General features: G+C 37.4%; 1 protein-coding gene across 9 annotated transcripts in view; it reads right to left on the bottom strand.

Annotated features, from left to right (window-relative positions):
• LOC140665025 (uncharacterized) overlaps positions 1-25,035 on the bottom strand; it is a 196,793-nt gene that overhangs the window by 86,045 nt on the left and 85,713 nt on the right. For all 9 annotated transcript variants that reach the window (XR_012046530.1, XR_012046536.1, XR_012046535.1 and 6 more), the window contains exon 2: positions 22,704-22,777. Coding sequence is in view for 1 of the 9 variants with exons in the window: in XM_072890696.1 (XP_072746797.1) it covers positions 22,704-22,777 (74 nt within the window). In the remaining 8 variants the exon portion in view is untranslated. The remainder of the gene's footprint in view (positions 1-22,703; positions 22,778-25,035) is intronic.

Consider the following 25,035-nt stretch of genomic DNA (forward strand, 5'->3'; position numbering starts at 1 on the left):
GTTCATATTGTAATATCTAAAGTATATGGATGAATAGCTTTTATAAATTTCATCCATAAATTCTATGATTAAGTCGTTTTGGTTACATCTTGAGAATTTTTAACGACACTTTTTATTATTAAGAGAAAAAATATAGTCGCAATTTTTCTTTAACGTTATCAAATAATGACAACAACATCGATGTTTATTGTATTCTCTATTGTGATCTCTATATTAAGTCTGGATAGCAGTGATTTATATTGTTTATCACAATCATTCGCAGAACAGAAAAATTGAGTTGCGCAAAATAAATTGGAACAATAAATGCTTTGATATGTGCTCTGTATAAAACAAGGCAATTATTTTGTGATGAGTCGATTTTTTTATTTACTAAACGTATCAAGAATATTTTTCATACATCAATAATCGGATTTATTTCTGAAAAATAGAGAGAAGAGAGAGAATGTGCTTTATGTAAGCGATTATATCAAGTCCAATCAATTCAACATTATTACACCAAGAGCCGTACAGCAAGAAGAATTTCATCTTTGACAACTGACTGACATTTCCATTTCACACGGCAACCGAAGATTCCGAATATTCCGCACGAATCGTGCGTTTATTACATCGTCCGAAACTACTTGTTCGCCCTCAACTATCAGCTATTCATCTATCAACTACAGTCTATCTGATGATTGAACAGATTGATCTGATTTTTAAACGGAAAATCTGAGTAACTGGAAATTCTCATAAAGTTATTTCTTCCATGTATATTTTTTAGTTCCAGTAAAAAAATAAGATATCAAGTATATTATTATTTTTTCCAACATTCGTCTTTTTATCAAAATATAATTATACCGTAGATCTCGCTAAGAAACTCTTGTGTAAACTGGTCGATGCGACGGCGACGTTCGGAGCAACGGTCCTGCCAATATATAAGCTAGTGTTCTTCCATGCCGGATAGCATGAATTAACATTCGCATTTGCATCCAACCGGTTGCGCTGCTTACAGTGACATAAACGCGGCATGAAACGGCTTCCTCGCTAAATTCCGATTGCAAATGTATCTTAAACGGAGTTTACAATGACGTTTCTGTTTAGGGGATCATTCTACGAGCAGGTTTGCAGAAATAACCGTAATCGAATTGTGAACTAGCTTTATAATGTATAGAAGTTTATTATTAAACACGAGCTCTGATCAAATTTCAGAGGTGTGTATATATATTCGGAATCTTCGGTTGCCGTGTGAAATGGAAATGTCAGTCAGTTGTCAAAGATGAAATTATTCTTGCTATACGCTCTTGGTGTAATAATGTTGAATTGATTGGACTTGATATAATCACTAACATAAAACACACTCTCTCTCTTCTCTCTATTTGTCAGAAATAAATCCGATTATTGATGTATGAAAAATATTCTTATATATATATATATAAATATATATACATATATATCGTTATTCTTGTCACAAATAGAATATACAAATTAAATAAAAGAAATATTGTTTGACGCAGATTTATAATTTCTAAAATTGTTGGTCGTTACAAACTTTTAACATTATATTTATATGAGTGTATAAAAGCTACTACGATTGGTACTAATAATTTATGCGATATTAAGAATGCTTTAATATAAATAATTAAAAGACTTTGGAAAATGGCTTTATAATGATAGAATCTCTTTTTACCTTTGTTCTCTCAATTATTAAATAAAGTGATATTTATATAAAACAGATATATTTATGCGTGCATAAGATACTGATAAGAGATACCGTTATATTCTTGGTCTGTTATAATTTATCACTTAGAAATACATGTATATAAATATATATAATTGTATATATATTAATACAATTATGTCGCTGTATAACGTGCACTGTTCACGTTCTAGACAAACCCTGTCGTGTCTAATTTATTGCCTTATTCTACTACCATATCGTGCTAGTCACAGTCTGAGGCTGGCTTTGCCATGTAAAACGGTATTAAGGCAATTACCATCCTACTGTGCGTAATCTTTCAGTAAACATAAACCCAGCCCAGGATTGTCAGGAAGTTTCAAAGCAATGTATACTTAGCAGGATTAGTAGAAGATTAATTAATACACTTAGAAGGCGGTGCTCTTGCTATTATACACTTCAACTTGGCCTACACGCACGTTTTCTCTTACGAAACATCTGGAAATTTGTGAGGCAGAAATATATTCTGCCGCATACTATGATATTTTCATCTTAAAATAATATATTCGAAGTAAATAGTATACAGTTTCTATTTACTTGTAGTTATATCAAAATAATGTTAAATAGTCAACATTTAAATTTTATTAAAAATCATAAGCTTGACGATCAATCAATAAAAAATTAATTAAATGCATTAAAATTTATCTTTCTTATTCGAATAATTTAATCATTTAATATTTTTAGATGAATTAAATTGTGTACTTGATAATTAATGTGATCAATTAACGAGCGCTTTGTGTGATACCTTTATTATTTTTAGAAGAATGAATTGTGATAAAGAAAGTTAATGAGAGAGAAAGAATTGGAAAAAAAATTATCACGAAATCTTTATTTTCTCATTAGTTATATCAGGCATGATAGGAACAGACACGTACTCGTGCCGTTATCGATCAATGATCAAGTGTCTCGGGAAAGAATCCTACTCAAGATATCCATTTAATGCGATTTATACATCAACAATGCTTAAAACTTGATATTAAGAAAAACAATTGGCTTTAATACACGTCGAAATCTTTCAGCAAACAACTCAACATATAAGCTCAACGGATATTAAAAGAGACAAAAATCCTGCGTATAATATTATGAATATTGAATAATACTGAAATATAAAATATCGACAATTAACAATATTCTGATATTGCAAGCACACATTCGTATTTATTTAAATAAATATTAGTTTACCTTAGCGTATATCCACGGTCACTCCCGCGATGTTATTTCAGCACTCGCTTCCTAGCGACTAATTCTAGTATTCGTATATGTGAGTATATACCATGTATGTGTTATTGTTTCCCCCTCTACTGTCAACACGGCATACCACTCGTTGCGTCAATAACAAAGACATTGTTGTGATTTAATCTTTAGTATATCAAGCAAACAAAACATTTCAGAAGCCCCGCGCATACTAACATAAAAGAAAATTAATATTTCTGTTTTATATTTGCTAGTTTTGCGTGCGAATATACCGATTGTCAAATGTATATTAAAAAAGATATTTCTCTCGATTATTCTTCAGGATGACATGAGTAACTGACAAATTGGTTATATCGTGATAATTTCATATATGAATGACATTTCTAGAAATAAGAAAAGTTTCCTGCGATAGTAAAATTTGCAAAGTTCATATCGACAGCACGTTATAAAATGTTGTCATTGGAAGAAAGATCTGAGTTAAAATATTATAAATATTACACTAAGTTTTCGTGATCGCGTTTTTTCATTATTTACAATAAACGTTTGACTGTCAACAACAGACAGAATTAAATTGAAAAATTTTATACGTTTTCTACCGTTATTTAATTAAATTATTGTAGTTCTTTTAATTCCTTTTGGCTAGTAAATATATTATATTTACATTTATATTCGTAACCACGCGCACACATGTGCGTTTCCAAAAATATTTATTATATATTTATATTGATGCGTTACGTGTGGGTATGAATAAAATAATCGTTACAATGAATATCACATTTTATGAACGGCTCTGAAAACACGGTGCTTTGCATTGCAGTGCTTCTAAAGTTTCACTCTCGAGGATGAAACTCGCGCACACTCGAAAACAACTTTTCAAATAATGGCATAGCGAATCTGTATATATTATACATAGTGAAAAACTTATTTTTATAGAGTTGATAAAAATTCACATTTTATCGCGAGTGCAATGTTCCTGTGCATTTTGCCTTTGACGAACGTTTCACGCTACTTCGCCATATGATTCTTCTCCGAGAGCACAAGAGAATTTTCAAGTTCAGCGAGCACGAGAGATTCACACATGTGTACATTCCTTTCCTTTCGTTTTTTTTTTTTTTTTTTGTCCAACCATATCGAATTGTCACGATTTCTCTATCGAACTAAAGCAACGGCTTCTTCCGGTTATTCGCGCAATTATTCAGACGCGGCGAACGAAGTCCGGAAGAGGAAAAAGCCAGTACGTGTTCCGGTCCTGTGCGTTTTCTCATCCTTTCGCGCGCTCTCGCCAGCCGGCTTTACCGCGTCTCATTCTCGTTCCGCTTTCGCGCGGCAACACAAAACAGGGTACATGCTCGTAAAATATTATGTAGGATAAGGAGGTCCCTGGCGCGGGGCCACAATCGATGACGATGCCGGGAGTCTGGAAAGTTTATCCGGCCAAAGAGCTTAGCGTGGCTGCGGCGCGCGCGTTGTGCTCGGCCCCGGAACTTCCTCCTTTATAAATAAACTTCGTCAGGACCGTCCTGGCCCACCCCTTATCCCTGTGTGTGTCCGGCTTAAGCGTCTAATCCGGGCACACACGCCTCGCCGCGAACACGCCGAGCATGTAGTAAACTTACATACCCTCATCCCTCTCTCCGACCTCTCGCCGCATCATCTTTAGTTTCCCGCCCCCGGCCTGGTTCCCTATTCAAGACGCGTTCTCGACCTCGCGGCTTTTCTATTCTGTGATTCTCCAAACTACGAAATATATGAGTTCTTCCATGGACGATCCCTCCCTGCGAACTCGTTCCTGCGAGCTACTTCGAAGCGGATGATCGGGCTATGAGAATTCACGACGACGATAGCGCGCGAAAGAAAATCGGCGGGACATATGCTCGGAGATTTCACGGGGATTCTTTCGAATCCAACGTGATTCACTTTTTTATTTGCAAAATATTTATTTTTTTTTCTTTAAAACATTGAGCATATGCAATTTTCTGAACTTTGATTTATATCTCGTGATAAAATAAATTGAAGATTGCTTACATAAATCTCTACAGATAAAATATCTGGTCTGAAATTACACGAGGAGAAAAGAAATTTCTTTTTGCAGATTTTTGTAACATGTACATCTGAAACGATCATGATATTACGACGAAGGAACCGATATAAGAAAGGGATGAAAGATTATGCTATACACGTGATACGCTAGCACATTTTTGATGCCGCAGATGCAAAGCTTGGATTCTCCGTTATCACAAAGTTACGGGGTTGCACAGTAAACGTCGTCGCGTAAGCGCAATGTTATATCCCTGTGTCAACGTGTGTCGTGTCGCGTTCCAATTTATAGCGTTCGCATTATACATTATCCGCGAGGAGACGCAGAATGCTTTTACAGAAGATCGCACTCAGACATGTTATAACTATTTAACGAAGAACCTGATATTATAATTGTTTCTTAAGATATCCAGCGTAAGAATATCTCCAGATTAGAATATCTTATTACACTATATGTTATATTTACAAAGGATATTTTGAATTATTTTAGCGGACAAGTGGACAGGATGGCAAACAAAATTAGAAATGCTAAATAATTTAGCTGTATAAAAATTATCTAAATCTTGCATTGCAAATTCACACAAATGAAATAATATGTTGATTATAAAAGGAGAATTAATTAAAAAAAAAAAAAAAAAAAAAAGAAAAAAGCATTCTCTTTTTTTCTTCCTTATCTATAGGGATGCAGTTTTCCCTCGCGACTTTATCAATCTGCAACAGGTTATCCTGCGCTCCGCGTGATACTGCTTTATGCACACAATGCGTGTAGCCTATCCAACAAATCCCCAACAGTCTTGTTATGCATCGTACGGTTTAGGAAACAGAAAAGAGTGCGCATCCGGCCCGAATATCCATCATCCCGCGGGCTAAAGCGATTTAATGCGGCTAAGTAATTTCCCCTTAACTTTATCGCGCGAAACTTTCGTTCTGGGAACTTGTTATACTGCCGCAGATGTGTAAGCTCCTGAATTATCCTGTCGACGCATTAAGCAGTATCCTGTAGAAGTGCGAGGTGAACCAACAAAGTGCCGAGCTCAGCGAAATCTCGACGGTGAAAAAGAGAAGCGCGGCAGGACGGGATTTAGATAGAACGAGCGAGGCGAAGAAATTTATCGTACTCTGGAAAAAAAAAAAAATTCTCCTCCCAACGGATAAAGAAAAAAAAAAAAAAAAAAAAAAAAAAAAGAAGACAAAAACGCAAATAATAAAAATATAATTAGTCGCAAATTTCTGTAGAGGAAATAAATTTAATAATTGACGTATTTAAACGAGATGAGAGATATAAATTCCGATAAATAATTACGCGTCAATAAAAGAGATAGATGTGGCTTGATTTACTCGTCAACTAAATATCCACGCGCGCAATAATACGAAGAAACAAATAGGAAAATAAATGCAAAAGGGAATATATCCGATTATTCCGTGTGTTTCGATTATAAATCTCGTTGAAAACGCGCTCGAAGCTATCCGCGGACGGATGACGGTGCACGTCGCGCACTTCGTCACGTCACGTCACGTCATGTCACGATAGTCCGCATCCCGTAAGTCCGGCGTGTGGCGGTATTGTTTCGCGCTTTGCGTCGACGCCAGATTATACCAGTAGGACTCTGTCATGTTCGTACGGGGTGCACGTACGTACGTTGCCGCATACAACACACGTTGTGTCCCTTCTCGCTGAATCGGGGCGGCGCAAATGCAATTTCAACGATTCAGAGACGGGTTACCGCGAAGTCACGTTGTACTGGCAACGTCACAAAAATGTACACCAGGCTCTTCAAATGCAACCTGTTTAATGGCGTTTCCATTCCGCGCGGTTTCGCTGTTTTAGACGCGAATTTACACGATTTACGATCGTGCCTGAATGAATTATACCAAAGTAAAAGAAGATTGATTACGATCGATGGATAACATGTTTTCGCGATAAAAGTACATCCCCTACGATTCTCTACTCTATTTTCCTCAGTTGTGAATGATACGTATACAACAGCCTTTTAATAATACTGAAATGATTCAAATCAAACTATTAACTTTTCATTAAGCGCTGCGTTATTGCATATTAAATGTAATAAACGTCAAAATTGAAAAACATGTTTACATTTAAAACATCTCTTATATGATATAATTTGCGTCCAGATAGAAATCAATTTATTCGCCTCGAACGAATAAATCCAGTGTGATAATCAAGAGTTAATCCTGTAAATTTGCCTTTCAACAGCAGAATCGTTGTCGCGCGTTCTCTCTCGCTCAAAGGAGAGGATGTCGCGGTGGCGAGAAATTAATTTTCGATAACAACAATTTGACCACGCAAACACGTTACGAGAAATAATCGCACGCGCATGCTTGACATGTATATGCTCGCATCTGCCATATATATATATATATATATATACATTGTTCAATCAGCAGTCATTGTATGTTGTCTGGCCACCGGCGACGTTGAACGCGAATTACATGTTGCAGACCGGAGAGTCGTATCGCATAAAACGATGTAAACTCTATCAGTTACACGTAATCTACAAACATACGATGATCCGGACAATTCGCCCAACTCGCCAACACTCACGTTCGTCTCGCAATCAATCGATAAATAGTACTAACGTTGAATGAAAAATTCGCACTTGAAATTTCTATTATACATTTTATCAAAATAGAGGTTGAATTAAGATGAAAATTGTATACACATGTGCAGTGCGTTAATTAATTTACAACTAACGCAAGAGAGATCGCGCGGCGGATAATGGAGTTGTGATGAATAGCCAGCCGGTGGACAATATGTATTTCGAGCCATTAAATGTAATCATTTATCGATTTATTTTGCATAATTTCGCTAGTAAGCAAAGCTACTCTTCTGCAAAAGCGAAGCGGTCGAGCTCGTAAAAACGCTACATTTACACTCGGAAAAACTCACTGGTGCAAACATTGGTGCACCGAGAGACGACTATAATCGCTACATCTCAGTGACGCATAACATGCAGCGAAAACACGTCTGACGCGTCCAGAGCAGAGAACTATATGTTATGCAGCGTCATCGTGTTTACCTACTAACGGAATAGAAACGTTCAAGTTTTAGCTTACACTCGCCAGTCAAATTCCTATAGAATTAAATGGAATGAAACGGAATAACGGTAAATCACACGCGATCCCATTCGTCATTATTCGCCGATATATAACATATCCGTTCTCGTAAATATAAGTATATAAGTATAATTGGCAGGTAGCAAAAAAATAGATTGCCCGGAAATTTTAATAAAAATAAGAAGCTCTCAATAGTTTGATAAAATTTGCAGGGCAAATTTCTGCTTAAAAACAGTTTCTTTTTTGAAAAAAAAAAAAATAATAATAATAATAATAACAACGTGTATATTTATATATAAAAATATAAAATTGAAAATTGTGCGTGAAATTGTAATTGTAAGACTTAAAGCGATGAATTTGCGCACAAAATAACGACTGCTAGACCTTACTAAGTAAGATCCAGCTTGGAATTAAGCTTCGTCACGAAAATTCTAGCACGCTTACCCGTATGAAAGACGGCGTCGAGAGGGCAGAATTTTCGAGTAGACGTTTGTAAACGACTTTAAACGACGTAAAGGCGCGAACGCTGAGCTTCGCGCTTGATGAACGAGCTTAACTCATTTAACATCGCTTACTGCTAGACTGACGGTCAAACTGAGATACCGTGGGGCTTCCTGGGACACATGCGAGAAGTACTTTAAAGCCCCATGCGGGCGTATGTATGTGCACAACCCGTCCATTTCGCGATGGAGTACGCCAAATCCGGAATTCTAACCGTATCTTAATTATATACGAATTCTCTCTCTCTCTCTCTCTCTTATTCGTAATCCTTTAAAATTCTTTTCAAATAAAATCTGCTTATTAAGAAATAAATGTATTCATAATTTTCTTAAATTCTAATTTTGCGCGCGTTATAATTTGTAAATTGCAATTAAAAAATTGTAAATAAAATAAATGATTAAAACTATTTAATTTTATTAATTACTCGAATTGATGGTACTTTAATATTTGTATGTACATTTGTAGAAATGAGGAAACATATATTAATCATAGTAGATGAAATAAACGCGAAATGAGCAATGTTAAAGTAGCATTAATATTCTGAAATCTCTAGGATCCTCTTCTTCGTAAATTCTGGTCGCGACGTTTACGCTCGTGGCCGCCATTATTTTCTAGTAGACGCTTTTTGAAACTTGGCATAAGCATACTTGGTCGCGCAAAATCGAATTTAGGTCGCGACAGTTGCACCAGCTGTCTACTGAATTATGTTAAAATTTCGGTGATTTACGGTTTCCTTCAAGACAATGGCCGCGAGTCGTCGCGACCGCGAATGATAACAAATAACCAGATTTCGACGGGATGATTCCCTCTTGGCCAATGTAATATCGCTCGTTTATCATGCCAGTATTAAGGCCAACGGCGAGCAGCGCGTACGCAAAGCGGGTCGCGGTGACAGACGCGAAATATATCGCGCCTGTACATTCTTATTCCGAGCCTCTGCATTTTGGACAATGGCTACCGCCTGCGATGCTCTTTGTACGCTCTTCCATCTCTCTCGCGCGTCTCTCCTGAATTTAAAATACAGCCTCCACATTTCCATTCTAATCTCTAAGCCAGGCATAATTTTCTTTATATATACGCGCCTTCGCGTACATTCCCGTAATGCAATGGCATTTGATAATTATTCCAAGGATGCATCATCCATGCATTATTGCCGTGAGACATTCTCGACTATGTGACCCGAGTTTTCATCGACGAGTCGAATCGGGGTGAAAGGCAAAGCGGGACATATTGCAACGTGAGGGGGAGGAGGCGGGCTCCTTGCGATCTTATGCGCGCGCGAGAGAGATTATTGGTACGGATAGGATTAATCGTTTCGGGGCCGAGTCACGTATAATTAAATTGAACTTGTGAAGAATTTCACTTAGCGATGGTAGACGGGTACGCCGATGTGTTACCGATCCCGGCAATGAACGCAATGAACGAACTTGGCGCGTACATCAGGTGAACCACGTGTCCGGACATATAAAATTGCGCGCGCGCGCGCGCGGCTCTTCTACCTCCCTCCCTTCTCTCATCTCCAGCCCATTGCTTCCGCCACCGTCGTAGTTCCCCGGGCGGGAATATTAATGGACTGGAGATGAAATACCGTGGATGTCAGCCGACCAGCGTGCGCGCGCACGGTAATAAAGAGCGAGTACGGACGATCGTTAAATTGTAATCATCGATGGAATCTGTCTTGTTGAAGACGAATCTTTTTCATGGCGATTAAACTCCTCAGGCTTTTTCTCCGTGTACATTTTCACTGCGCATCCGCATGGCTATAAAATTTCATGTAATAATCTACCTGGCTGTACATATATAAAAGCGGCAAATATTCGTTATTTGCTTCAACAGCGGAACGATATTTCAGAGAAATCTATCCGAACAATAAGCGGCACCCAGAGGACACGTTACAATCGGTGAATTCTTCATAATGGCGTCGTTACAGCGGCGAATTAGCGCGCACGAAAGTATAAATGTGAAATATCGAAAATTACGCGCAGCCCGCTAATTTCGCGACTAATGAAAACGTATGTTCACACATTATTGCGGGTTGTCGCCACCGGCTGATCAAATGACTGGAACAGGCAGATTTTTTTCGACGTTAATTCGTACATCGTTACTTTGTTATATAAATATTTATGTTTCAACTCGTCGTCGAATTGTCCATTTGATCGAAAACATCGATCAGCTTCATATCTATATAACTCTCCTCCTTTTTGCCTTATTGCCTTTCCTAAAAGCTAATTCTCTAGCTCTGTATTAGTTCTCGGGGATAAGTGGAACGGTAATCAGTTAAACTCGTCTTAACTTCCGAGCAATTTGTTCGTTATGTTCGTGGATCAGTCGGTGGATGGATGTCGAAGCAGCTCTGGACGTAATTTAACTTTGGCACTGGACGGGTTTCTGCGATATGCACGGATTCTGAAGCATATGCAGAGAATTTGCGGCGCGTTCGGAGGATTGCTACTTGCACCGAGTTGAATGCAATGTTGCACCACTCCGCGATCTCTTACGAAACGGTTTATTCGCACAGATATCCGTTCGTCTGTCCTCGAGTGGCGCTCTTTGAAATATTAAACTCGCGCGAATCATACGTCTTTTATTAATCACATCTAGAAACTAAATTGGTGAAAAAAAATTTTTAATTATTCGCGCACACACATGTGTATAATACATGAAGATTAACATTTCATCTCTTAAGCGTTATCCTTAATGTAAGATTGAAACTTTTCAAATTCTATTTCAAATAGATATTATTTATAGAGAACAATTTAAGAGCAATCAATTACATTTATATTATGTATGGATTAAAAAATTAAATAAATGCAATTAATATAAGTACATTTAGAATTTTAATATATTTGATCTTTTTTAAATATTTTATTTCTAGAATTAATGAAAGAATTATTCTGCTTATATTCCATTTTCCGAAGTAACGTAACGAAGCTTATGCTGAGATTTTCCATAAAGGAAAATCTCTTAAAAATTTCGTTCTTTCATCGCTTGTACCTTGCTCTTTCTCTTTAACTACACTTTCGAGTCACAAACTTGTGAGATAACAACATTCGTAACAGCGAACTGGATCGGCACGTTCTCAAGACTTTGCGAAAACTTTATACAAGTTTCAGATGGTGTACTCGTTTTTATAAAAAATGCCATTACAAGATATACACATTTTTACATGTATAATTTAAACGTTATTCATGGTTTAAACAAGATATTTTATCCGATATTTATAACAGAAATAAAAAGAAGAATGTGCAAATTAATTCCTCAAATAAAAAAATGCCCTTTAGATCGCTCTCAAGAAGATAATCTTGTAAAGTATAGTTAAAACACATAAAAAAATACACATTATCAACTTTATTACTAGGCTAAATGTAGAAATGTGACTTCCAAACGGATTAAAACCTCCTTCTTTGGAACACTGGGTCTTCTCTATATGAATATATGCGTCGACAAAAGAGCCGCGAGACTCACGGAGAATGGACGTAAAAGAACGTAGAGAATTCTTTGATCTCGATCCCTGTCGTGAAAATTTATCTCGTTTGAAATCCACCGTAAGATATACGAGCAGTTATGCTTTCATAATTACTGTGACTCTTTAATGAGGGAAATTGTGCTAAATTTTTCATTATCATCATATGATGTACTTCGAGAAAAAGGCGGATTGTATAATAACAGAGTTTTTTTTTTATTTGTAATAACAAAGATTTTATTCAAAGACAAATTTGAAATATATCGGTTTATCATATATAGTGGCCTCCTCAATTATTCTTGCTAAAATTAATTTCTATTTCTTAATTAAATAAAATGTCAAAAATTAGTCACCCTAAACACATATATATATATATATATATATATATATTATTTATATATTTATATCTTTAGGAATATATTAATTTGTGTCTCCTCTCTTGCGCCGTTGCTATCAGTAAATTATTATTTTACCAGTTTGTGGTTTTCATATATCTAGCTTTCTATTATTGTTAATCCGGAAATGAATGCGCTTACCAATGTATCTATGTATAACTGTCATCTCGACGGCCCTCTTCAATTTGTCAAATACCAGCTGTTGCATTGGTTGCACTGGCAGCCGCATTGTGGCTGACCCGCACTTTAACCTTGCGACACCTTTGTTCGATATATCGAATGGTACGTCAAGTTGCAACGAGACATGTGGGAATTATAGATGCGTTCGCGCATTTTAGAAATTGTGTATTACGAGCATTAAGCAAATATCGAACGTCAAGTTTCGACTCGATATGTCTACGTCATATCGCTTTATTCTCTACTGTGTAAAGTGTGCACAGATACCATTTTAATTAGCGCGATATTCCGTGGAACGCGCGCGTTGCAAACTTTCCTTGAATTATGCACCAAGTTTCGTAATGGGGTATCGGCGAGGCACGTCGTTAACCTAAAGAAGATACTGTTGTTTCGAAAATAGAGAATCGCGCGCAAACAACAGTTGCGAGTTATCAAAAAAGAAAAAGAAAAAGAAAAAGAAAAAAAAAAAAAAAAAACACCGCGTTTCGAAATTTCAACTAAAAATATTACGTCGAAATGTGCAAATCGAGATAATCGTACGTAACGCTTTCACTTTAATCCCGTGCTATCTTTCGTTGAAAAATCGCTGACAAGTAGGTCGTTTTATCTAGCACGACTTTAATGTACGTTCTCAGATGACTGGATATAACCAGGCTGGGCTATATAATGGACGCGCGTCTCTGTAACGCGTGTCTGTAACGGGATCCTAACAATAAGTTACGTCGGGCGCGGTGAAATAACGCGCCGCCGACCGGCGATTATCATCGAGGAGAGCAGCCGGCCCATCCTTTAGAGTCGATGATTAAAGAAAACCTCATTCACGCTGGCGCTTGTATGTTATTGCCGATCCTATCCCCGGCCGAGCCGTTCGCCGGCGAGATAAGCTAATTTTAATTATCTCGCAGTGGGAGCGTGCTATTCGCCAACGGACACGTCCGTTCTAGATAAGGCCGAATAAATGGGATTCGAGCGTCTACGGTTATAACTATGTGAGAATAGTCGTTGGTGGGTATGCCATTCTCCCTCCCTCTCTCTCTCTCTCTCTCTCTCTCTCTTTCTCTCTCTCTCTCTCTCTCTCTGTCTCTCTCTCGCCAAGCCGACACCCAACGGGGTTTATTGAAATTCTATGCGCCCTAGGATAAAACGTACTGACTTCTACTAATCGTCGCCATTAGTCCGGCGGTACAACTTCTCGGCGGACCATTACCCTGTCGTTACACAGGCCCGGTTGCCACAGCTGTCTGACCGCGTTATTGCCCGCCGTCTGATTATAACGCGACCTTTACCACTGTTCGACTTTATTTCTTTATCGCGGAAATTTCCCGTCGATACCTATTATCGATTACACTTAATACCCACCGTCTAGTTGCAATCGCTTACCCACTCTCGCTTTTAAGCGTCGATGTAAGTGTTTCTATCGCGGCGAGCCGGAAGTGAAATTCTCGCGCTCATTTCCCGTAAAAGCTTTTACCTTCTGCAACAGCAACTCGCTGCTATTTATGTCGTTTACAGTCGATAAGGTTTTGATGCGATTGTTAAAGAAACTAATTTAACGTGATTTATTTTTTCTTTTTTTTTTTTTTTTTTTTTTTTAGGTATTAATTTATATGTTCAGAAATGCCTTGTTTGATTTTTCATCAAGTAAAATGCAAATATCAAGATATTTTCTTTTACTTTATTCTTCAAGTTTCTAATTTTCTCTCTCCTCTTTTGTGTAAATGTTATTCTATTCAATTATTTTGAATAATTATGTATATAAAAGATCGTGCGCACGTGTTCGCGCACTTACAGGTCTAATTAGCTGGCTGTGTGATTATCGTGTAAAAACACAGTACGATTATTTAATAAAATCGATATATAAGATAATAGTGTAAAGTCCTTTAAGAACTACGAAAACTGATCGTTCGGAAGGATGTCTCTCGATTCGCGATAAGTTCCTTACTCGCGGAAGATTACTGCTCTGCTAGCCAGGAAAAAGGAAACGATGAACGAAACGATTTATGAAATGTTCCCGTCAAACTTTCCGGTCTCGCAACTTCTTCGCGCCTTCGTGTACCTTACCGCTTAATGAATATAAATTGTAAACGCCGCGCTACGTAGCTCGAGGTACCTCTGATTAGTTACGCAGGTATGCACCTGCAACGAGATGAGCAAACATCCTTCGCTGGTTGCAAACTTTATTCTCTCTTTCTCCTGTCCATGTTGGATTTAAATCTCGACGATGAATACTGTATAACTTTTGCCGAGATGCGCAAACACTCGAAGAAAAACTAACGGTAATATTTCGAAACTGTGTAACAATAATAACAAAGTAACCTAACCCGCGTACACGCGATAAAATGATTAAAAACAAACAATTGCAATTTAATTACAATTATGTCGCGAATAGTGTGTATTATTAAGTACATTTCGTTGAAAAATATTTTTCATTCTTTACATCATTGACAGCCGCAATGTCGCGGCTCGTGTACGTAAACTCTTAATTAGAGAAAGGAATAAAAAAGATTTCGCGAGAGTGGGCGATAGAGGAAATTAATAATAATCGAAGGAAAAGCAGCGACGCGACTGATAGAACCGAATGAACATAAATTGTTCGTGAATCCACTCGTGAAGCATCGCGAAGACAGATATGCAACCCGCCCGGTATAGCGTGACATTAATTTTAATGAGAGTCAATGAAGAGACGTGGAGAGAGTCCATTCGCGTATGAAGGATTTCTGGAACAGAACTGTGAAATTTAGACCGAAAATTTGTCATTTTATCGATCTTGCTCGCAATGCACATTCCCGCGATGCAAAACGCACAATAACACGTATAGCCGAACTAGTTTACAGCAGAGGAAGTTTTGAGTTTCCGAAAAATTCGCCGAATATTTTATAATTCGTATCACGCGCGAGATGAAATGTCGAAATTCCCGCAACACGCTGGCGATTTAATAAGAATTATTTTGTGTATTTTTTCCGTTAACAAACATGGCACAATGTCAACTGCGCCATTGTCGAATATATCGTGCCACTTTTTGTCCCGTAGTGGCGCATAATATCAAAACGCCCTACATTTCGTCTGCGATATTTCCAATTTCGTACACGTTGCGTTGATCTCGCAGGCATATTTTTCAACCGTCAAATTAAAATATTCCTGTTTCTGCGTGCGTTGTGTTTTTATATCTGAATATACTATATTTTTTAATATGCAAAGTGTTTTTAAATCTTATATTTTTGTATCTGAATATATCATATTTTTTAATAACAAAATGCTTTACAATCTATCTTTCCTTTTCTTCTCTGCATCTCTAATTTTATTTTCTTCAATCTTATGTAAATACTTTCAAAAAGTTTCTTTACATTACTTAGCGGTTGTAAAACATTTTTTATATTTTCTAATCGTTAAAAACATTATATACTGTATACCATTTTATTCTTAAAGAATATATATTTCCTAAAACAGCATGAGCTATTTCCTATTCTGTTGATCTGGAATGATTTTTCTAACGAATGACTGCATGACATAACTGCACTGTATGTGTATGTATGTGTATGTATATTCCATATGGTGGTCGGAGTAAATTTTCCATAATATTCCGCATCGTTGTACAGTCAGCGATGCTACAACAACATTTAATGCTACAGCGAGCTGAGCCTCGGTTCTCTGGTGCCACATGAGATCAATATCGCGTAAAGGTTGGCTCAACGGGAGCAACCACTGTATTTTCGTTGTACAGAATCAGCAGTATTTCGATATCGGTGTGACGTCAGTCGCCCGCATATCGAGAAGCGACTCTAAGCGCAATTTTAAACATCCGATTACACTCGTATGAAAAAATTGAGAGTATATCCTTTTCCGCGATATTTACAGCGCTTTCGATCGCACTTTTTATCGAACAGCCGAAAATATTCCGGAAATTTTAGCTGCTTAAAAATAGATTTTTATAAAGTTACACTGCGAGATATCATTGCAGGATGTACAATAGTTCTAAAAATGATTTTATTCCGAATTAATATGTTGAAAAGTTCAATAAATCTCTCCTCGTCGCATATTTATATATTTTCTAGATATTGAATACTTGAAAAAATATTTGTACTTTTTATCGAGCTGTCCTATTGTTTATCAAGTTTTGATGTCGTTCTTTTTTTATCTTTGTGTCATACCGTAACAAATGTTCATTATGACTACTTAAATATCTTTTTAAAAGAGCGCACCTAATTCCAACTTGAATGAGCAACTCGCTGAACAAGTTCGTACATAAAATTGAGATTCACAGGCCGTGAAACCAAAGGAGCCCACTGCGTCAAATTAGTTCCACTGTAACTTTCGCCGCTCTAATATACATTTTCAACCCGGTCACAGACACGTCCGCGTCGTTCCGCTCTATATGGAGATCAATTTTCAAACTCTCGCGCAATTTAGATATATTTAAAGTTGTTACACAATCGCGTTTGAAAACTCGAGTTACTATTACGGATTAAAAAACAAGTTTTCATTCAGTTCTACACGGCTCTCGTACCATTAACGGAATTTTAGAATTGTAACAATTTAAAACTCTATTTCTCCAAACTATAATTTTACTAAATAATATATGCGCATGAAGCATCTATTAGCAGCATTTCATCGTAGCGCTGATCGCATTAAAGTGTCGAGTACAATCTCACCGCGCGGGATACGTTGTTTGCAGGAAAAGCTGCAAGCAAATGTAGCTCTCTCTCTCTCTCTCGCAATGCATTAAAGAGCAAGATCATATTCCAAAAGCTGGGCAAGCAGAGCGTCGTGAATCTTGGCCGTCGGAACAATGGCGAGATGGCACGTACACCACGCGTCCGCGGTAGTAACTTAAATGTGCGTACATTTACTTTCCCCCGTGATTTATGCCCTTTAACTGTGGGGTTATAAATGGTCGAGTATTACCGCGTGAATATACCGAGATCTCGGGATAAGCTCGGGCTAAATGCTCGTCTGCTCATAGGTCCGCATCATGCAACGTCGATGTTCATTCCTAATAGAAGTAACATCGATTGCTGCGATTTCACAATCTTGTTAGTTGAGTTATAACGTGCAAATTTAATTAGCTTGTTAATTTTCTTAATATCCTTATTACAGTTCTTTTCGAACGTATCGTTAAACTGAAATCTACTTCATAATATGTATACTTTATTTTTAAAACTTACAAATCATTTTATTGTGTGCGCGCGCGCGCGCGCGTGTGTGTGTGTGTGTGTGTGTGGCAAAATTATGTTATCTATTCCAGAAATTTACCGTGACAAATATATATTTGCATAAAAAATTGTATAAAAATAACACGAACTTGTAGACTGACTTGATATTAATTGTCAAAGGAAAGTCAATAACGAATCATCAGTAATGACTATGAAAATCGTTCATATTCTCGGTTTGTTTGCTCGAGTTAATTTCTTTAAGTTATATCTAGGTTAAAGAATCACGTACTTATTCGTAGTGCATAGTGCCAGTCGATTGTTCAAAGGACAACTCGTCCGGTTGGGGAACAAAATAGAAGTAAGAAAAGACGAGAAAGAAGAATGGTAGAAATGAAAGGAAAGTGGGGCGCGAATCTCGATAAGCCTTCAGGACTTTAGTTCTCTCAGAATCAATCTCGTCCATGGAAAAAATACTCTTTTAGACTATCGGACGTGGAGAGTCTGGGAAGCAGCGTTGGCACGGTAATTGCACTCCTCCAGGAGCGATAAAGTCGTTCGCAGGTGCAACCGAATTCCTGGGCTCTGCCAAGTAAGCTTCATCTCTCTTTCTCCCTCTCTTTCTCCTCCACATCCCGGAACATGCATTCGTATTTGCTCCGCAGTGTCTGTATATTTATGGGATTCAATCAAGTCGGACATTTCTGGAATTTCATTTGAGATCTCATGTCCCGTTTTCTCGTGCCAAGTATTTTTACATGTTTATCAACAGTAGTGTTATTATCTCTAAGAAATTTGGTTTTAAATTATATATACAATCACGTATGTACATATTATATTTCGATGAGAAATTATAAAACAAATTTAGGCTCAACATTTTATTACAAATTTTAGAAAAAGATACAAGCTCTCAAATTAAGATTCGGTTATTTGCGACAAACAAGCCGTAAAAGGAAAAAATATACACTCTTCGACAATTATAGCTTCGAAACCTCAAAGTCCTTTTATATATGCACACACAATTTTAACAGGGTAGGAGGCCTCGATAAAATGTCACATTGCCACGTCATACGAATTTCGCTAGGACGGTTCTCGCTCGACAAAATCTCTGGAAACGCTCTCGTCTCCCTGCTGCGTGAGCGAACACGGAGACACATTATGTATACGTGTATGCATGCCACATATACGTAACACACAGTGGTACGTCGTGAATACGACGAGATCGAGCAGAGAGAGAACCGAGTCTCGTGGCTCAAGGATGCGGAAAGAGCGAGTACGTAGGTACTCTCAGTTGTCGAACCGTAACGTCACGAGTCCCAGGTAACCATACTCTTGAGGGAGTACAGTTACTTCCCTTACCTCTCCTCTTTTTCCCATTTCCCTTGCCGTTGCTCGGAACCACGCCGAGAAACCGAGGGTGGTGAAAGAGTACCCGAGGACCCGAGTTTTGCAGACTGCTGAATGTCTCGAAAACCTGCATTCGACGTCCCGCGATTTTCCCGCCGCGAAAATCTCTCCGCTCGTCCGACCGCGTGTTAAATAAGATTACTCGCTGACGACAACAATATTGCGTGACGAACTGCGACACGCACCGACGTCACGCTTCTGTCGTTCCGTGAATTTTCGCGAGGTAGAAAATTTGCTGCTACAGCGACAAGATTTATGATCGGTAGTCTTTTACACGGTTGCATTTTCGGGCTCGTTATATATAAAATGAAAAAAAGGAAATATTTTATCGTTAAATATAGTTATTTGTGCACACGTAATTAATATGTTATACACAATGTATTATATATAATTTGCAAATATATGGAATTTTACTCTGGTATTAATTAAATCAATTTAATAAATTTACTCAATTTAAATTACTTTCTGTAATCTCCTATAAAATAATGAGAAACCTATTTAAGGCGAAAGTAAAATTCCAAATTTATCATATATATTTTCGCCGAAATTTGTAAGAGCTTCCTGCTTCTGGGCGCATTGCGCATGTATATACTACAAATCCTCCTCGTCGCAGCAGAAACCGTGTCAGCGACACATTAGACGCGCCGAGCTGCGAACAGGGTTTTTCGGCTTTCGCATAACTGCATGCTCGGGGAGCATGCCTGGCGCGCTGCATCGCCGAAATACCATATATGTATGTATGTGTATGTATATTGTCTCGACGACAACGACGACGATGACAGCGATGTTGCGTTGCGGCCGTCAGGTATTCGGCAGTGCGACGCGATAGATATTTCCTGGCAAAATTCGATGGTTTCTTAGATAAAAAAAAAAAAAAAAAAAAAAAAAACGCATCCTCAATGGATGGAAACGAGTTGTCCGTTTTCGCGAATACGCGTTCTATCAGATATTACAAAGCCATGTGATCGATAACGCGAAAGTCGCGATTCAATTTCAAGTCGCCAACTATAATCGGCAATCTTAAAACTCCGATTTGAAGAAAAAAAAAACATGCACGAAATTAATTAACTCTTATTCGATGTTTTATGTATCCTTTCCTTTCTATACCTCGGATAAATAAATAATAAGTAGTAACAGAGAAAAATATACTTTCAATGAAACATATAATAAACTGCAATAAATATTAATCGAAGTTAATACTTTATTTCTTTTGCTATGCTATTTGTCGTTTATCCGCAAATACATGTAATCGATTAATTGCGAATTTCGAGGGAATTTGAAATAACGAGTGCCGGCCTCTCCGTTATCATACATTTTGTATTTATAACCGTGGAAAAACAGCGAACCGGATTTTGTTATAAAATGCCCTTTGTCATACGCGCGCGTTTCCGTTGCATTCATTCTAGCTTCGGGGTATCGCATGAAAAGATACAAATTCCATTTTGTCTCTCATATACGGAAATAATATGTGTTGATGAAACGAGTGAACGATTAAATAAGACTGTATTAACGCCGCCAATACATCGAAATATACACAAATCAACGGCCCGCGGATTTATTGATGCGTCACGATACAGACGACGCATCGTACAATTATGAGTCCTAAATTAATTATTAATCCTTATCGGTAAATGAGTGTTTAAACGATACCAGTTAACCGTACTTGCGCACGTGGGCTTGTTTGTTCTCCGAAACGAACGTACGAATGAATGCGTCGCTAATGCGACACATTCATTTGTAAGCAGCAGATAGATGTATGAATATACACGTGATAAAATAACGCGCATTTCAACGTAACGACGGCGATGCATACGTTAACGTTTCGCACGCGAAGATCATTCTGTAATAATTTGAAAAACGGCAACGTTAGTGGTGGACCGAATTGTTTCCGTCGCGTCGATTCGTTGGGTGTTTGAAATTCGTCCCTTTATATAAACTATAAAAGCACGCCGTGCGCCTCGATTGTCGCTCGCACATCGATAACATTATTACCGATCGTGCTCATCAGAGAGCCGGAACGTGTTTTTGTTCGTATCTCACGTCGGATAATGTTAATACATAATGCATCGCGCGCGGCGTATATCTTCATTTACAAGCGAAATTAATCATTAATTCGGGATTCAATAATCGTTCTCGTTTATCGTACGTCGAGAGGTGTCAAGTGCGTCGAACGAACAATGCGCGGCCATACATTGATGCGCGTTATATTATTACACATGTCAAAAGTGGCTTTGCCCCATTATGTCATAATGTCTTTTTTAATATTCAATAAATCCGTTACGAATTTATTAAATCAAAAGCGGTAATAAACATTAATAATTATTATTACATTGGATGTGTTGCCACGTTCATTTGAATCACCTACCCGAATGTATTTATTCGTTGTCATCAATTATTACGATTTTTATCTATCAAATAAATGATTAGAGCATCTGTTCCATCCTTTATCAATAAAATAATCATGTCCATGGTTTTGAGATTAAATAATTACATGACGTATTTTTTATATATATAATAAGTTCCAGATATCAGCATTATCTCTTTGAAGCGCATTTCTAATTTCACGCGATATTTCGCACTAAAATCCTGCAATGTAAGAAAATTTGCAAATTCGCTGAACGCGATAAATCGACGTAATTTTTTGAGATAAAAATTGAAAGAATTTCTCATTACATTTCAAGTTGAGATCAAAATTTCTCGAAAGCCGAACTGGTATTTACGGTAATAACAAACGGAAATTTTGTTTGCTTCGAGCGACAGCAGAAGCTTTAGGGACAAAGTACACATGTATATTCGCCATCGTCGGTCGGTGCAAGTAAGTAAACGGTAGGTAGTAGGTCGCACGTGTTTCGAGCGCAACGAGCGCACGTGTCACGAGTATTCCCGGGCCGAAGGCAGGCACGTAATAATAATTCGAAAAGTGGCGATCGTCGCCGACACCGCCACCGTCACCGCCACCGCCACCCTCGTCGTTGCACTCGGGGCGAGCGTATCGTCAGCCGCTCCGAGTGTAATTGCAGCGCACGGCAAAATCGGTGGATCGTGTCGAAAGTCCCGCGCCGCGAATACTGCAGTCGAATGCAGTCAGAATGTCCCGGAGCGGTGGCTTGCAATTTAGCCGTGGGTGAGCGCACGACAATGATTGCGCTGCAACTGCTGCGCTTGCACGCGAGCAAAATCGTTTAATTGTTAGCTCACAGCCTTGTGCTACGACGTAGCATGACGAATTATCGGCGCAGCCGTCATAAATAAGCCGTCCACGTGCATGCGCGGGCCGAAAGTATTCGAAAGTGAGACCTTTATTACAAACAAGTTTACGCGCCACTACTTCTTACCGTAAATTTAAAAAAAAGTTTGCGCTACTTTTGCGAAATTATCTCGATAATATACTTATTTTAAATAATACATCAGCTTTATAATGCGGTAGCTTTGAAACTTTTGTAAACAACTTTCTTTGCGTCTTTAAATTTATGCCAACTTTACAATGTCCACCTACTTCTTTCTTTTTATCGTTCAATAATTAAAAGCACTAAAAATAAAATTATATGACCTAAACATTTGCAATTTATTTAATAGAATTGTAAAATTCTTACCTCATGATTGACATTTCCCTTCTTGTCCTCTCGATTCTTATTTCCGCAAGTATGATTACATTTTGGAGAAATATCTGTAAAAAGAATTATTTTGGTATTAGTCGATTTATGGAGAGTATGTAATTAGAAATCAACAATTATATATTACTGAAGTTTAATACGCGTGTAAAAGCGGATTACATTCTATGTATTTGTAATTATTGCACGAGGCGCTCACGGGTGGATTTCTTTCATCGTTCCGGAAAGTAAAACAGATGACATTATCGACAGCAGACGTAACAGTGTGCACGACACGTCCGGTCGAATCTCTATGTGCACGACGGGGGATCGTTACGTTTTAATTGCGACACGCGCGAAGCATGCGAAACCTGTGAGTCGACGACATACGTAAAATCATTAAAGTGCCGTCGCGTGTTCCAACACTGTGCGATAATGATCGTCCTCTTTCAGCAAGGATCTCAATTTTATTAGTCGTGCATACGTTTCTCTAACATCACGCATGATGCACATTTGATACTTTTATCGATACCTTTCATTCTTTTTTTTTTTTTTTTTTTTTTCAAACGGTATCTTATAAAAATATTTTAATTATTGTTATCAGATACACAAAATAAATATTCTTCATATTTTCGACGCCTTAAATGACTGTCTATTTCGATCACTTTTAAAGCCGCTACCGCGAAAGCGGGTGACGTTAATTGAGACGAAGTATCATGCAAAACGCCTCGTGTTGCTACGTGCATTAATAAATCATATGCAAAAAAACGTAAACGCTCAAATCGATTTCGGAATTGTCAGGCAGAAACTGTTTAACCGCGAACTGACGCCTCTAGGGCGCAGCGGAATATATTTAAGGCGTCCACCGAAATAATCTTATTAAATGAGTATTCAAAATTGACGAAAATTTAATAATCAGCCGTGACTGAAATAATCTTTGCGCAAACATAATCGACGAATTTTAAGATCGTACGTATTCTCTGCAATTTTTAGGTAATTTGCGCTGCTCAATTATTAAGAAGAGAACGACTATTAAAATTTTTATATGAGTAATACTTTTATAGCTCGTATTTTCCGCGAAGTAATAAAACCTTTCAGCCGTTTGTGCCTCAAACTTTTATATTTCAGAAAATATATTAATATTAGAATTAATTTATAATCACAATAAATTTATATATGCTGATGAAATAAATAATTAAATATATATTTAAATAGATTAAATATATAATAAAGTAAATATTTAAAAAACATTAATATTTGTGAAGTTTAATTAATGTGTTTTATCTTCCTATTAACATTTGCATTTAATATAACTTTCCTAAATTTCAACATTGCATTATGTTAATGTAAATTAAAACAGAATAATTATTAATTAAAGCATGTACATATAAAAATAGTCTTAATATTTCAATTAAAGTAGTGTATCACTGATTCATTTACGCACTCAATAGATATCTTCATTTATAGCATAAATCAGATGAAACAAATTCAACAAACAACAGCTTTGTCGTGAATTTTTTAAATTTCTTTCCTTCAATTTTAATTTGAACAGAAGTAAAGACATGGAATGAAACTCGCAAAGTGAATTCTGGCACGGAATCTAAATGCGAACGGTACGCGTATGCCACGAACAAATTGTAGGAATAAAGACTTTACCATTTTTATAAACTCATTTCTGGTTTTGCCACAAAAGAAATTCACCAGTGATTTAACGTAATTTACTTCCGACTCGATTAACTTTTAATTCAACAGTCAGATATAGATACAATGAAAACATCTTAATAATATACATTTTATCTCACAGTCAGACAGAATATTTATAGGATATAATCCGAATAACGTGTTTTATATTTTTAAGGACAGATTATCTACCATGATTTAAACATTGTTATCTTTCAGTTTATAATATTTTCTCTGCTAAAACAATAGATTGGGAGCTTCATCTTGGATCAATATATCCAGACAGGAAACCGCCAGCATGTCGATGAGCTTACGAATGCTCGAACGCGCGCAAGTGATGGTTACGTTGCGCGACTCAGCTCGCATAGTTGAGAACCTAATCACGGATTTCCTAGACAGTCGTAAAATCCTTATTTGGTATTCGGCTCGGTCTCTCCTGTAATCCACGACGGAACTATAATATCGTGCTAATATTATGCATGGTGAATCGCGGCAACTCGATATTCGCAAGCCACACGTATTACACAGGCGCGACGCGCGCCGTTGTCCGGTCATAAATAAGGAGCAAAGTAGTATTAGCCAGTAATAAGCTCCTCGAGAGTTTTACCGGCAACATATGCGTGAATAAATGAACCAATTCGAAACAGTTAATTCA

The sequence above is a fragment of the Anoplolepis gracilipes genome, chromosome 4 (assembly GCF_047496725.1).
Source record: "Anoplolepis gracilipes chromosome 4, ASM4749672v1, whole genome shotgun sequence".
In the NCBI taxonomy this organism is placed as follows: Eukaryota; Metazoa; Arthropoda; class Insecta; order Hymenoptera; family Formicidae; genus Anoplolepis; species Anoplolepis gracilipes.